Raw genomic sequence first — 14,506 nt, 5'->3', positions numbered from 1 at the left:
TGAAAGTCCCGTCATCCGCTCATCAAAGCTCCGCCCCAAAACCATGAAGTTGTTGTCATCGGTCGTGGAACTGGGGATTTTTACACCCTCCGTCCTCTTATAGCTCCTCCTCTCATGTCGCGCTCAGACACAGTGGCTGTACTGACGCGTTCATACCATTTGCACCATGTGCACGTTTTTGCATTTTTGTGCAATATCATCACCCGGTCGGCCCGAGCCCGAGCCACCGGCATCATCGGATCAGACGCGATCTGAAAACCTTAAATATCACATCGACGCATCACCAGGCAGCAGACATGTGCCTAAATCATGTCATGTGACTTGATCAGTATCAGTAGAATTCAGTCAAATTTGTATTGTTTTGACGGACATGGTGGAGAAGCGTGCGCCTCTCATTCCGCTTACCGATAGGCGTTCCCACCCCGTAGCCCTTGGAGTCTATGAGCCCTCCGATCTGCGTGAGGTTGCAGTTCCTCTGGCTTATGTACTCGATGCTGGTGGACTCCATCAGCATGGCGTAGTCCGTGGTCAGGACGCGGGTGATGCCGTCCTGGTTGTTTTTCACCAGCGCAGTGTTCTTCCTGCTGCTCATAAACGCCCACATCTTCTCATACGTGGAGATCTTGGATTTCTGCAACAAAAGGAGCCAAATACGGGCGACAGCTGGTGGGCAGTGTCATGCAGGCGGGGCGTAAAGTCACCATACATGTACAATAATACTATATTTCAAATCAAGGCGGATGTGCAGGACTTAGTGTAAGTGTGTGTGTGTGTGTGTGTGTTTCTTGCTCAGTCAGAAAAAAAAAATGGGACAGCTGTGCTCCAAATCTCCTCCAGCTGATTCAATTTGTTCAAGCCATCAACACAGTCTGCTTCTTTCTACCCAGGCAGTCGTAATCACTGGCTGCAATCTGGGAGGATAAAGCCCTGCATGGATCACCCATGCTGAGCCGGAGCCTCCAGGAAGCAAGGAGAGAGAGAGGGAGTGAGGCAGAGTGACAGCCCTGAAAATCTGCCTAAGGACACAAGGACACAGATATGATTTAAACTAACAAGGTGCCGAACGGCATGTTTGTCCTCAACTTAGACGAGATGCATTCTCTCCACTCAACGTTAACGAATGTAACCGTGCATTTCGTTTTAAAGGGACTGTCGATTTTTGTCTTTTCCGGGAGGTTTGGCGACGATTCAGGATGCAAGAGAGACGCAGTGGAAAAACAACATGAATCTCATTTCGTGATATCCATCATACGGAGTCGTACGCACATCTGGTGCTGAAAATAATCATTCGTTTAAAACCTTTCGTGTCCCCGGCAGTTCCCATTTAAAACGCAGCAGTAACTTGATAAGTAATGTGCAAGAGCCCAGTCGACACTAGGTGAACAATAATCTCTCGTAAATCGAGTAATCTCTGCTACTGTCCCGGCGGCAAGGAGAAACACATAATATAGGGATTAATGTACAATGGTAAATTGAAGCCAAACAGTCTAATCCAGGATCTATACGTGGACATGCTATACTGTCGACGCAGTTCCAACAATCCATTTACCTTGAAGAAGGTCATGGTGGATCCGTCCCTCACGGCCCCGTATTCGATCCTGGTCTGTTTGGCCAGGTCGTCCGCCGAGTCGATGGGCGCGTCCATGCGCTCCACCGTGAGGAACGCGGCCAAGTTGGCCGTGTACGAGGAGATGATGATTAAAGTAAAGAACCACCAGATACCGCCGACGATACGGGTGGACAGGGCTTTAGGCATGAGCTCCGAGCCTGGAAGCGCGACGATGGAAGAAATAAGAAGAGAATGGATTTAGAGTCGGAGCAGGAAGTAAAATGTTCAAATCACAATCAGGGAAAACGATGTTCTTTCAAAGCCACTGGTTCAACGGGGGTTATTTTAATAGGGTGCAATTACATGGATTTCCACCTCAAACCTCAATGAGAAATTGTGTCACTTTTCATTGGATTATTTTTCTTTCTTCCGTCGCAACAATACGGTCATTACAAAAGAAACAGAACAGTGTCAGAAAGCAAAAAGAATTGCAATAACAGTCAATAGAAATATGTGTGTAGAGCAAATGATGCAATATAAAACCAAAACACTGAAATGAGCAGCAGGATTTGTCGTTTTTCTGTGTAAAGAAAAGTAAAACACTTTTCCTGTGCAAGTGTTTCTGTCTTTTATAAAGCGTTTGCCTTTTTCTCTGTTGATAAACGCTCGACTTCACTGGGATAAGACACGGACTCAGTGGAGCTGCTTTTCGCAGACACGTCCTCGATCTAACCCAAACCACAAAACACACATGCAGATTATGACAAACAACAGAGACACGTTTTGCACGGAGCAAAATGGCAGGGTGGAAAAAAAATTGGAACCACGGTTTACGTCAAAAGCTTCCCTCCCTTCTGTCTCCTCATTTTTCAAAACTGATGCCTTTCTGGGGAACTGACAAACTTGACAAATGTGGCTCGCTGTCAGCAAAATCCCAACATTTCATTAGTGTTGCCACATCGCTGTGGACTCCGGCGTTGTCGGTCGGTGCATCAAGTGTGTCACACTTATCCTTTTCCAAATCTCACGCCTCGGGGGAGGTCATGTCCAGCAAGCGCGTCAACACAATTGCGCTAACGGGGCGCAGTGGCAACTCGCGGGGTCTAAATCCAGACGTGCGTGGAGAGGGCAGTAGCAGAGTTTAGGAGACAGATATTGACTTAAACAGATTAGAGCAGACTTTACAGAGTCAGTACAGTATTTTCATGCTGTACAGGGAGTTCAGTCGGCAGCTTTGCAGAAAGAGCCCTGTGACTTATGCAGCTTCTGTATCTCTGGAACTCTTAAAACTTACAATAACAGTTTTTTTTATCGTGGTATTTGGCCCCAAATGTAAATTCAGTGTCTATTGGTTGAGTTTCCTTCCCTGTACTCGTCCGCTGTTGCCAGATCTGTCTATTTTAAGCAACGTTGGGCTTGTTTTCTTGCCTGCAGTTGCTTATTCGGGTTTGCTCCCGTTTCTCTTCACTAAAACAAATTATGCCTAATATGTTTAATTCCTTCTTTAAGGCTCATTTCCCCAGATGATGTGTTAACACTGCGTCTGTGTCAACAACTAGAGGTAGAGGTAATCATCTGATCCGTTGTTAAATGGATTGTTAAATTCAAAATATTGATTCTCGCCGTTTGAGCCGCGTGCCGAAATACCTTGCCGCATGAGCGCGCCGATGCCAAACCAGAAGCTGTTGAGCAGAGTGAAATTGTTCTGGATGAGAGTGGAGGACGGGTTGCACGGGTGCGGGTTGTACCACTCGTATGGAGTAAACCTGTACGGCAGGAAAAGAGAAAAAGAGATGAGAAACGGAACACAACATCACTGAAGCACAGCCTTCCAATCAACACTTCACCTCGGTCCTTTCTCTCTCACACCTTTCACGCTGCATCTGGCCCCTCCCATTTCCAAGTGCATACGGTGGCCTTCACATGTCAGAAGGGATGCGTTTTTTTTCCCTCTCACCACTTACTCTTCCGTTTCCATGCATCAAGCTATTGTTGAAACATGGCGACATATACACTCCTACAGACGTACATATTGTATTTAATTGTAATTTATTGGAATAAACCCTCCGAAATGTCACACAGTGGGCCTTTAAGTAAAGTATAAAGCCCATTGGCACAGACTTCTTGGGATTCCTGTCGAGTATATTCTTTCACAATGCTTCACAATGCTGTTACAAATCATGGAGTCCCTCCATCCTTCAGAAAGTGGATATGTGCAGTTCAGCAGTCAGTCATACATCATCTCCTCATCACAAGCACCAATCCATCTTCTTACCTGGCAATCACAAAGAGCACACAGCTGACCCCAGTGCAGGCCAGCAGCACATACATCCAGATGTCTGGAGACAGGGGATTGAGGAAGGAGAACACGCCCGGGTTGGTGCCGTTGGGCTTGCGGTACAGGATGCTGATGCCCAAGGTCATGAAGGGTTTGGAGAAGTCGATGACTTTCTCTCTGACATAAGTGATGGTCAAAGGGGCCACAGCGAGGTCCGCAACCTGGACACGCCAGGAAATGTCGTAAGATACAAAAAGCACAAATGAACGATTTAACGACGGAATGCCACTCACGTGGTCGATCAGCTCGCGCACCATCCCGTTCCACTCCCCCTTGTCATTCTGCGCTCCGTATTTCCCGTCGGCCACCAGTCTGACTTCATACGTAAACCCCAAGATGTTGGAGAGCTCTTTCAACAAGTCCAGACAGTAGCCCTCGAAGCGATCGTTACCCGCCAGCTCCTTGTCGGACTTTCTATACATCACGTATGGGTTTTCCTGGAGAACAAGGGAAATAGAAACTGCAAATGCTGTATTTAAATGTTTTCAAGGTATATTTAAGATATTTTCTGGTGATTCATTTTGAATAAGTACACACACATACATATATATATTCTGACCTTGATTTTAAATGTGTTTTTTTTTTCTGAGCTAAAGTTATGATTACGCAATAAGAAATTCTGTTTATGCAAATTATGCAACTGTTTTCTACACCTACAACCAGAGTAGGGAAATTGGCGAGTGCTCGGGGCAGAAGCTTTTAAAAATAATTCAAAAAAAAAAAAATCTATTAAGTAATCCTACACAATTGTTGTAGGATTACAGATTACGTATGTTAGAAATTGTAGAAATGTATTATCGTAAAGTGCTTGTTTGTTTATGCTTTTTTTCAACTGTCATGCAACATAACTTGATAAATGATAGTTTTTTGGCTTCCATTATATCCACTTTAAATTAGTATACCAGTGCAGTTGGTATTACATTTTATTATATGTGGTATTTAAAAGTGTCAAATGTGGTTTGGGAAACAATGACCGTATCATGATAGACAAAACAAGCTACATTATTTCCCAATATTTGATCAAATTGCCCCAAAACATATTTCACAGGGGCTCTTACTTAGAACCCCTCCCTCTAATGTCCCTCTGTACATCCGCCCCTCCTTCACCCTCACCAGTATGGTGGTGACGATAAGAGTCCTGTTCGCCAGAGAGTCCGTCACATTGTTATTCTTGTCTCGGTTGGACTTCTCCATCAGTTTCATCCCCTTGTACGAGTTCCACACAGCAATCTGGAGAGGTAAACAGGGCTTCAGACGTCGCGGACCACATATATTCTCTTTTGATTGGAACCCCCGGGAAGCTGCACTTAGCGCCTGCAGGCTGGACGAGTCACCTCTTGATATTCTTGATATTTTGTTTTTACCATTTCAAAACACACGTAGAATGATTAAGTCTTAACGGGAAACAAGAAACTGATCAAGTATGCAGCATATTAATCACACTTTCTGTTCCGTCGAACATGAAAAATTAGGTTAAAAGACCCGACACTCCTGGCTCCTTTTCAAAACCTCCGCTCCATTCACTATTCATTTCCCTTTGCTCAGCTTTGCTCTGATGATTCTGGGCAAAGAGCCGGAAACTTCACTTTATGTACAGTCAATAAGAAAATGAAGAAGTAGTTTGTTCAACGAGGCGAGCTGCTGAATGGGTATATCATTCCTGTTGTGCGCCGTGATTTATCTGCCTCGCAGGTTTCGATCATATATCACGAGGAAAAGCAACGCTTTCGTTCACCGCGAACGCGGAGATGGCAATTTCTGTATGATGAATTATTGCTTTCAATTTGGCACCGACATCTGTGAGCCCTTATCTTTGATTATGTTCTAATCTGGTCAATTAATCATTTTAGTTTTCTTTTTTTTTTTTTTGCGAAGGCTTCCTAGATGATCGCTTATAAGAATTCGCTAAATTTGGTTTTTAATGCGACGATAAATTGGACATCTTTAGGTTTAGTCGCAAAAAAAGACTTTTAATGAGACTGGGATTTTAGGAGATCTGATATCTTACAGACTAAATGATTAATTGATGATAAGGGTAAATAAAAGAATAATCTACGATTAAAAAAAGTTAGAAATCACACCCGCAGTGATGGTAAGAACAGAGAAGTGTTGTATCACGGGAAAGAGACGACGACTTGTTACTCTATTGTCACAGCAGCTGCACATGGGCTCATCAAACAAGCTGGTATAATCTGGACAGTTAGCAGATTAGTGGCGTCGTCTGGCAGCTGGATTTTCAAATCCCCTCGGTCAAAAACCGAGAAAAGGTCAAGTGGGCTCATGACACCGATGCAATGGAGGTCGAGGGCATTAAATGATCAAGGTTCATTGGTAATAGAACCAAGTGAATAAGTGAGACACGATTTCCTTCTTTTGCTTTTCAGAGTAGAGAAAGTAGAGAATCTGGATATTTTTAGTCTGAACCTGTTCCAACACACAGCAGAACCTCTTATCACAGTACTTTTTCAAACAGGTCTACATGGGATTACCTTTCCAAGAAGATAACATGCTTCTCATTATGTTGCACCTTCTTCTGCAGATAGAATATGTTCTCCCTTATAACCTCACTAAAAGCACACACTACGTCTCCTCCATGACACTCGTGCAAAGGTGCGCTCTTTGCACGAGTCCATAAATCTGTCTTATCTTCAGACACAGCAGATGAGTAACGCGGCGAACAAGGTTTCGAATGAATTCATTGTATTGTCCTCAAAGTAAAAGATAGTAAAAACGATCAGCCAGGGTTGTAGTCTGGTCCCAGACTGTGCCGTTTCATGATGTAGAAGAGCATAAATTGTGGAGACGTCATCTTCTGTGAAATATCAAGCACATACGTCAGCCTGAAGTTGAGGTCATAAAAGAATCTGAGTGCGCCAATGAAATCAATGCTAAAATACAACCCAGGACGACTGCACAAAATACAGTCATCATTCCCACGTCATGGATTTACAGGGTGAAACCTCGCAAATTTACCGTGCCTCTCAGTGCGGCTCCTGACGACAAAGTGTGCCATAAAAACTGACAGAAATTCTCCCTCTCTCATATGCTGGGAGTCAAACGGTATCTATGAATCCTCAAGCTCTTCTCCATCCAGAACCAAATCAGAGTGGAAAACCGTTACTGCAAGTCAAGAAAAACAGCCCGGCAGGGAGAGAGGGAGAGAGGGAGAGAGGGAGAGAGGAAGCCGCAAAACGTCAACAGTATCAAGAGAAAATAATTTATTACCCCGGAGACTCTCACTCTGTTTCGTCCCATCATCCTCTTCAGAGATTATTTAACACTCCAGTGCCCAAGAACTAACACAACTAACCTGACTGATAATTAATTTTTCATGACCACAAAGTGATGCACTTGCATTGAAAGACACTCCGTTCAGTTCAGAACTTCAAACGGAAACTTAAAACTGCACGTCGACAGCTGCTGACTGACGACCCGTTTGTCTGTCTGACGACTGGAGACGGACAGTGTGTCTGAGAGAGTGGATAAAACCAACATCCACTCTTTCATTCACTGTAAAGAGTGGATGTTGGCATCAAATATAAAGGAAGTGCCGTCTGTCTTTTTGAATACTACGTATCCAAGACTGCAATAAAGTGCTATCTATTCGTTTGTGTACTAGAAATCAGAGCTGAAATTTCGACAAAGACAGGAATAATTTAATAAAAGTAGATGATTTCATTTTTTTTTTGGGGACAACAGAGAGAATATAATATAGACTCCTGATGTCATAGGTGAGAAATATAGAATTTCTCCATAGATGTAATTAAAAAGTATAATTAATTTCACTTTTAGTGGAGTTGCCCCCGATGAACATTCAACAAAAAAGCAGGTTTCAGGCACTTCTGCTTTTTATTTTTTTTATTTTTTTTTTTTTTTATTAAATACAGTCTAACGCGGTGTCAGATGAAATCTGCTTCTTTCAATTGTCACGGCTGTCATCTCCGCTGCCAACCGGATCCGGCTCTCGGCTGCAATTAAACACTGTCAGCCTCTGTCAGGTCAATGAAACTTGCCACTGCGGTGGAATAGTGAAGCGCATTAAAAAGCTAATGTGAAATATGACATGTATTTGCACAAGTGTGGGTAGCTGCCGGATCAATCCACCCTCTAATTAACCACAGCCACCTGCTGCATTATATTAAAACTGCAGAAATTAACTTATTTTATTATTATTATTATTATGAAACCCAAAAAGGGATGTAATACTTTCTACAGATGCTGATAAAGTTTTGACAAGTGTCAAGAGCCATGGCCCCCGGACCCAAACATGGAGAGTACCCAAATGTCAAATATAGTACATGGAGTTGCTGTACACAAAACCGGTGGAGAGAAACAAAGTTGACAAGCCGAGGAGCGGGGAGGTGCGAGTGTGGCATACAGAGTGAGGGAAGAACCAGGGAGAAGAGGAGGAGGAGGAGGAGGCGGCGGACGACACAAAGGTTGCGGACCAAACGAGGCACAAACACGGCACAAACCTTGATCCACCGCTTCGTGAGGCGACTTCCGGCCTCCGCGTTACCCTTTTGAAAATGCGACGTGAAGCACAGACAGCGTGGAGAGAAATGATCAGTCGTTTGCAGTTGTTGTTAGTAATCCAAACCAAATTATCAATGTATGGAATGAAAATCCACATTTCTGTGTCTTCCACACACACACACACACACACACACGCATTAATGGAAAGAATCAGCCAGCGTGGAAGCCGCATGAGAGTAGTGTAATAGGCTGTTCTAGGCCTCTGTGCTCACCCTGGCAGCTCCGTCTTCTTTGAGGCTGATGATGTCCAAATCAAAGTCTCTCCTCAGGCCATCTGTCTTATTAAGAACAATGTGTCCTGTCAGTCCGTCCCACTGTGCCTGCGGAGGAAGAGACGTAGAGGGGGAGAAAGAGAGAGAAGTGGGAGATGCCGTCTGAGTTTCTTGTGTGTGAGGAGAGCGTGATCGAGGAGGAGAGCGATGAAAAGACAGCGGCGAGGCTCGCAGGGTCACATGAGGTCAAAAGATTCCTCTGTGCCACAGTCACAGTAGACGTGCACTAACTATGATATTTCAAAAGTCCAGAGTGGGAAATTTAGGGAGGCTTTTTGGCAGAAATGTAATATATTCCCCCATAAGCATGTTCATACAAGAGAATAATCACTTTAAATAGTGGTTCATAGGCTGAGAAGTGTCTTTAAAGCAGACGCTAACTCTGCATCCTTTCAAGTATGCGAAGGAACAGATGTCACTCATTCTTACCCGCTGGAAACCTTAAAATGCACAGCTTATCTATAAATGCGAGGAATGTCATGACTTAATCGCACAACGGTCCAACGGTTCACTTGGCAGGTGAGTTACCAAGAACATCAGTGTGTGCCGTACTGACTCTGGTGATGTTTGGATAAGAAATGCAAGAGATATCGGTTTAAAATGTGGCATAGAAATCATTAAAAGAGCCTCTTTGGCTCTCACAGCACACACCCAATTACTATCCAATCTGTCATTATTTGTCAATATTATTATTACATCATTATTTCAATATATGCATTTATGTCTGAAGATTTAACAGAAATATCTTTAAAAATGATCATATTCATCATTTTTCAAGTCAACAGTAGCTTCTTCATGGTGATGGTTGATTTTGTTATCTGTATATTTACAATTTTATAATCATTTATAATAATATTTATCATTATATAAATATATGATAATAATGTATTTATAATAATAATTTCTTATCTTATAATGATAAGATAAACATGTCGTATACAGTTCAGTGTATTTTACAAGTTGTCGGACTCAAACCTCCAATGATAAAAAACAATCTAGTTTTATAGATTTATATTAAAAAATGATTGTTTAATTTCAAACCACTTTGTTCATACATATGTGGGAGAATAAATACCGAGGGAGAAATGGGTCGCTTACATTTAAAACATGATCAATGCCATGTTATGGACCAAGTCACTTCTACCTTACATAATTGAATGCTTTGCCGCAAACTGGCCTCCCCCCTTTGGAAGTAAAATGGCTTCACCATGAATAAATGCAACTTGTTAAAATGCTAAAAGGCTTGAGGCTGTTACAAAGTCCTGCAAAGTAAATAAAAAAAAAAAGTTTTCCTTTCCTCGTGTAAAAAAAAAGGGAGGAAAAGGTCCCGATGACCTACGAGTCCTCAGAAGGAAAAATAAACACACATGTTGATACCGTTGGAGAATTTCAAATATGGCAACACTGAAAATCCTTTGTGGGTTTATACGCTCAGTGAATCACAAAATAATAATGAAATCTCATTTTGTTACTGCAGAAATAGTCGTAGAATTTTTGAATGAAAGCTTTTACCCTACATTCAGCTCTCTCTTGTCAACAGTGGGGTTTTTTTTTTTTTTAAATGAGTGTGGTGTGTGATATATTACTGCTTCTCACAATCATCTCGTGATGAATAGCAAAAAATGCTTCACAAGGATGCACAAAAAAAAGATGAGAAAGAGACTGTGATGAAGGGGAGAGAGGGAGAGACAGGGAGGGCAGGGTGGTGAGGTGAGGTGGTAAATATGAGGGGACTGAATAATAATGTTCCCTCTCCATGGCTGGCAACAGTCCTCTGGATTTAAGACTTAGGAGATCAAAACACTCGCGCATCAAAGGCCTAAATTCTGTCTGTAGGCATCCGAGTCTGACAGTCATGAGAACATAAATACCGTATCATTTCAGGAGCAAAGCACAGCCACGGCACACTTGACCTGTGTGATGCAATATACTATTATCAGACAGCTGGAGTGTGACATAACGGGCAGATATTGACGATACTACCCATACGAATGTTTGCATAAGTGACTTTCAAATACAAATCATAGCCGGAGAATAAACTGTTGAACCTTGCTTTTTAGAGGCTGCCATCTTGTGCCGCAATGTTTTCTGGAGTCCTGCATTTTTTAGACACTGGACTTTTGAAAATCACATTCACATTCTTGTTGTCCTAACAATCAAAGTCAGCACTGCACACACTGGCGCCTGCCAAGTTTGAATCCTGCCATCCGGAATGGATTTGTAAGCATGTCCATGTTGTATCTGATGTGATTTGTATCTGGACAGCTAAAAAAATAACTTGATTCCAACCACGAATGCGAATCTGACCGGATTTTTACAGATCCGTTTCAGTCTGAACAGGATTTCAAAGTAACAGCAACTACGACGTAGAAGCATGGGAGTCAACAACAGACTGCGGGGCGTAGGAGGAGATTACGTGCCTGCAGCCCTCGCCATTCCATCAGTGGGGCGGCACGACTCAGCATTTTCAACAACTACATATCTGATCGGATCACACGCAATATTTAATGTGAACAGTAGAACGGGAAGATCAGATTCTGATCAGATACGCCTTCAAATCCGACACTGACCTCCTTGAAGAGGTTCATGAAGCGCGGTCCGAAGCGCCAGGGCTTGTGGCGGTGACACTGCAGGGAGCTGACGGTCATCTGCGTGGCTCGCTGAGACGCCACGGCCACCATGAACACGGCGTCGTACATCAAGGCCGCGTCCGTCTGTGGAGAGCACGATGTTTATTTTCACGGGAGTAAAGACCGACTGTAAACATATAAAGAGAGGCAAGAGCGAGTCCTCATGATGAAACTAACGCAAATATCACCGGTCATTTCTGCTCTGACATTTTCATCACGCTGAAATACAGCTCCTATAAAGACTGAGCTGAGCAGATGTTTCTGGTTTACAGCTGTATGCAAATGTGCGTGATTGGAATCCGCCTGAGCAGGCGTCTGCAACGATACTGGAACATTTTGATGAAATGGAAACAGGAAGCTTACTGTCATGACTCCATCCATCAGGCCACTCTCTTGTTTAGGACCCTGCAATCGTTCCGCGGCCCACTTTTCCATCGTCGACGAGACCCACGGGTCGTCTATGTTCAGCAGTCTGAAGCCCGTCATGTTGACCCCACTGTAGCGGTACGGCTCCAAATCCAGTGCAAACAAATCCTGCAAGCAGAGAGGAAGAGAGCGAGCGGTCAGGAGGTTAAAACTCGGTTTAGATTAAGAGTCAAGAGGTTCAGATTATGTTAAAGGTAAGGCATTTAGTTTAAGGTTAAGGTAAGAGGCTAGGAAATGCACACGAATGTGTAAAAACAACAGTGTGGTGTTTTACTGTTCCCAGCGAAAACCAGTCTGATCCACATGAGCTCGGTTTTACTGCCGAGTGCAAACTTCTCACCAGAGTTGTGAAGAAAAAGTGGTAGTACTCTGTCATCATTCCCATAGAGGAAAGCTGCGAAGGAAGAAGAAGAAAAAAGCAATTTCAAAAATAAGGCATGTTGATTTTAAATATTGATGTTCTCCCACACTGCAGCGACACGGTGCACAAACGGAAGCGGTTCTCTTTTGCATCAAATATCCATCCACGTATCCTTGGGAGTCAAATCCCGGCTGACTCTGGGCGGGAGGCGAGGTCGACACTGGGCACGTCCCCCAATCCATCACGGAGCAAACAGCCGTCCATGCCAACATCAACACGCACAGTCTTCAATTCCTTTTTATTCCTTCCGGCCACATCACTGGACTCTGCACTGTCCAGACTTTGCACAATAATTCCACTTGGATTCAGATATTTTACTCCTCATTTTCTGCATAGATGTCCTTACATTTTTATACCTGTCATTTCTCATGTACAGCTTTTTAAATACGCCTTAGTTGACTTCAAATTCGAGCACTTTTCAAGCACTTTCCCAGGGACCAATTTCCCTCAAACTCGTGGACCGAACGTGCCGACACAGCTTGAGATGAGAGGGCAACCTGTAAGAGCCACTTCGCCCCTGGCGTCCACTTTTATTGATTTGCCGCACGCTCTGCATCTGGACAAGTGATTGTCCTTGGGATCTTGGTCAAAGTCAGCCTTTGTAATTTTCTTTGGCGAAACCGGAGATGTTGGAAATTTGCATTTCTCAGGCGTCGCATCGTTTTAAAAGGTCACACGCTCATTGTCCTGCACGGAGTCACACGTCCAACAGTGGACAGTGGCCACGGCGCCGCTAGTAATTACGACTCGACGTCTGTTCTTTGTCGGCCTCGTCTGCGCACATCAAGGAATGCAGGGCGCGTGGAACAGTAGGGAGACATGTACCTAAATATCAACTTCTTTCTTGCACGCAATTCAATGACCCATGTCCATTTAAGGCGATTTTTTAAAACCTTTCAAGGGCTTTGAGAAATTTGTTTGAATGGATTTCAAGGGAACCCTGTATATCTTATTTTATTAATATTTAATTTATATGACTAATTCTTCTTTGAAGGTGTTGAGGCTTAAATATTTCCCAGTTTTGGGAGGGAGGTTGGGACTGTCTATCTACAGCCATGGTTCTCAAACTGTGGTATGTGTACCACCAGTGGTACCCAAGCTGTCTCTGGTGGTACTTCAATCAGAAATACTGTTTTACTGTTTATACCAGGGTGAAAATGAAACAAATAAGAAAATATTTATAAGAAATTAAAAAATAGTCCATCTTAATCTAATGTCACTGTACCAGTGCGTGAAGGGAGAGGAGGAGGATTCTTATTGGGAATAAATCTGCCTGTGCCTGTTGGTGATCATGGTGTTACTTTGAGAGCTCAATATTTTGATAACACTTTATATTAAGGAACTAGGTGCTTACTAACATGCATAAGTAGCTTACTAGGACCTTATTCTACCTCTATTACAACGTAAATTAAGAGTTTTCCTGATTAAGGTGTTAATACATGCTTAATAATTACTAATAAAGGGCTAGTATGCTACTTATGCATGTTAGTAAGCACCTAGTTAATGGTGAATATGTGTTCCTTGCTCTAAAGTGGTACCAATATCAAACCACTGATCTACCCTCTGTGAAAAAGAAAGCCTACACAGACACATGGAGAACACTGCAGAACATACTCGTATGAGTTTGTGTTACTGTATGCAAATGAACAAACAAAAAAAACAGACACGATTCAAGAAAAGAAACACTGTAAAGAAACTTATCTTTGACAAATAAGTGGGAAAAAGTCAATTTATGTCATAAGCGACAGTGTCTAAGGAGCGTCCTCAAAACTGCAGCGAGCAGAAGCCCATTTAAAATATTGACAGCTAAACGAAGAAGTGCCACTTTATCTCAAAGAGGCAATTTAACAACTTTTTTTTAAAAAAATTTTATCACATCTCTTAATGGCTCCCATTTAAATCTCAATGAAAGCCTTGGTAAACAAGGTAATAGGTTCCGAAAGATTTACGACACGGCATAAAAAGACACTCTGTTAAAAGGAATCATTAAATGCGTTGTCCCCAAATGACTCATAAATGCGTTGTAAACTGCGTTCAAACCTGTTTCAGGAGCTCGGCAGCCATGCGATAGGAGCAGTCAAAGATGATGAAGAACTCCTTGTCTTTCTTCAGCTCCTTGAGCAGTGGGCGCGCGTCCTGGTTACCCGGGGTGAGCTGGCGGATCTTGACCTTCAGGTTGAGCTTTGCCGGAGCTTTGATTAACTCCTGCATCCGCATCAGACCTACAGAGCACCAGGTCACAGTCAGCGAACCACACACACGACATACCATGGTGGAGGTTTAATGTCTTCCTCAAGGACACTCACAATTCCTGTCCACAATACGGCAGCTGTC

General features: G+C 43.1%; 1 protein-coding gene across 5 annotated transcripts in view; it reads right to left on the bottom strand.

The window, feature by feature from the left end:
* The window catches only part of grik1a (glutamate receptor, ionotropic, kainate 1a), a 41,630-nt gene that overhangs the window by 6,065 nt on the left and 21,059 nt on the right, over positions 1–14,506 (bottom strand). For 2 of the 5 annotated variants that reach the window (XM_044042287.1, XM_044042286.1), the window contains 12 exons: positions 14,213–14,394; positions 12,092–12,145; positions 11,689–11,859; positions 11,266–11,409; positions 8,636–8,743; positions 8,363–8,407; positions 5,001–5,117; positions 4,121–4,324; positions 3,825–4,048; positions 3,197–3,315; positions 1,550–1,767; positions 406–631 (listed from right to left, as the gene is read on the bottom strand). In XM_044042287.1, the coding sequence (XP_043898222.1) occupies positions 406–631; positions 1,550–1,767; positions 3,197–3,315; positions 3,825–4,048; positions 4,121–4,324; positions 5,001–5,117; positions 8,363–8,407; positions 8,636–8,743; positions 11,266–11,409; positions 11,689–11,859; positions 12,092–12,145; positions 14,213–14,394 (1,812 nt within the window). Of the gene's footprint in view, positions 1–405; positions 1,017–1,549; positions 1,768–3,196; positions 3,316–3,824; positions 4,049–4,120; positions 4,325–5,000; positions 5,118–8,362; positions 8,408–8,635; positions 8,744–11,265; positions 11,410–11,688; positions 11,860–12,091; positions 12,146–14,212; positions 14,395–14,506 lie in introns of those variants that run through there. The other 3 variants (XM_044042289.1, XM_044042288.1, XM_044042290.1) reach the window with 2 other exon arrangements.

The sequence above is a fragment of the Solea senegalensis genome, linkage group LG13 (genome assembly GCF_019176455.1).
Source record: "Solea senegalensis isolate Sse05_10M linkage group LG13, IFAPA_SoseM_1, whole genome shotgun sequence".
NCBI lineage: Eukaryota > Metazoa > Chordata > Actinopteri > Pleuronectiformes > Soleidae > Solea > Solea senegalensis.
This window is presented reverse-complemented; position numbering and strand designations above follow the sequence as displayed.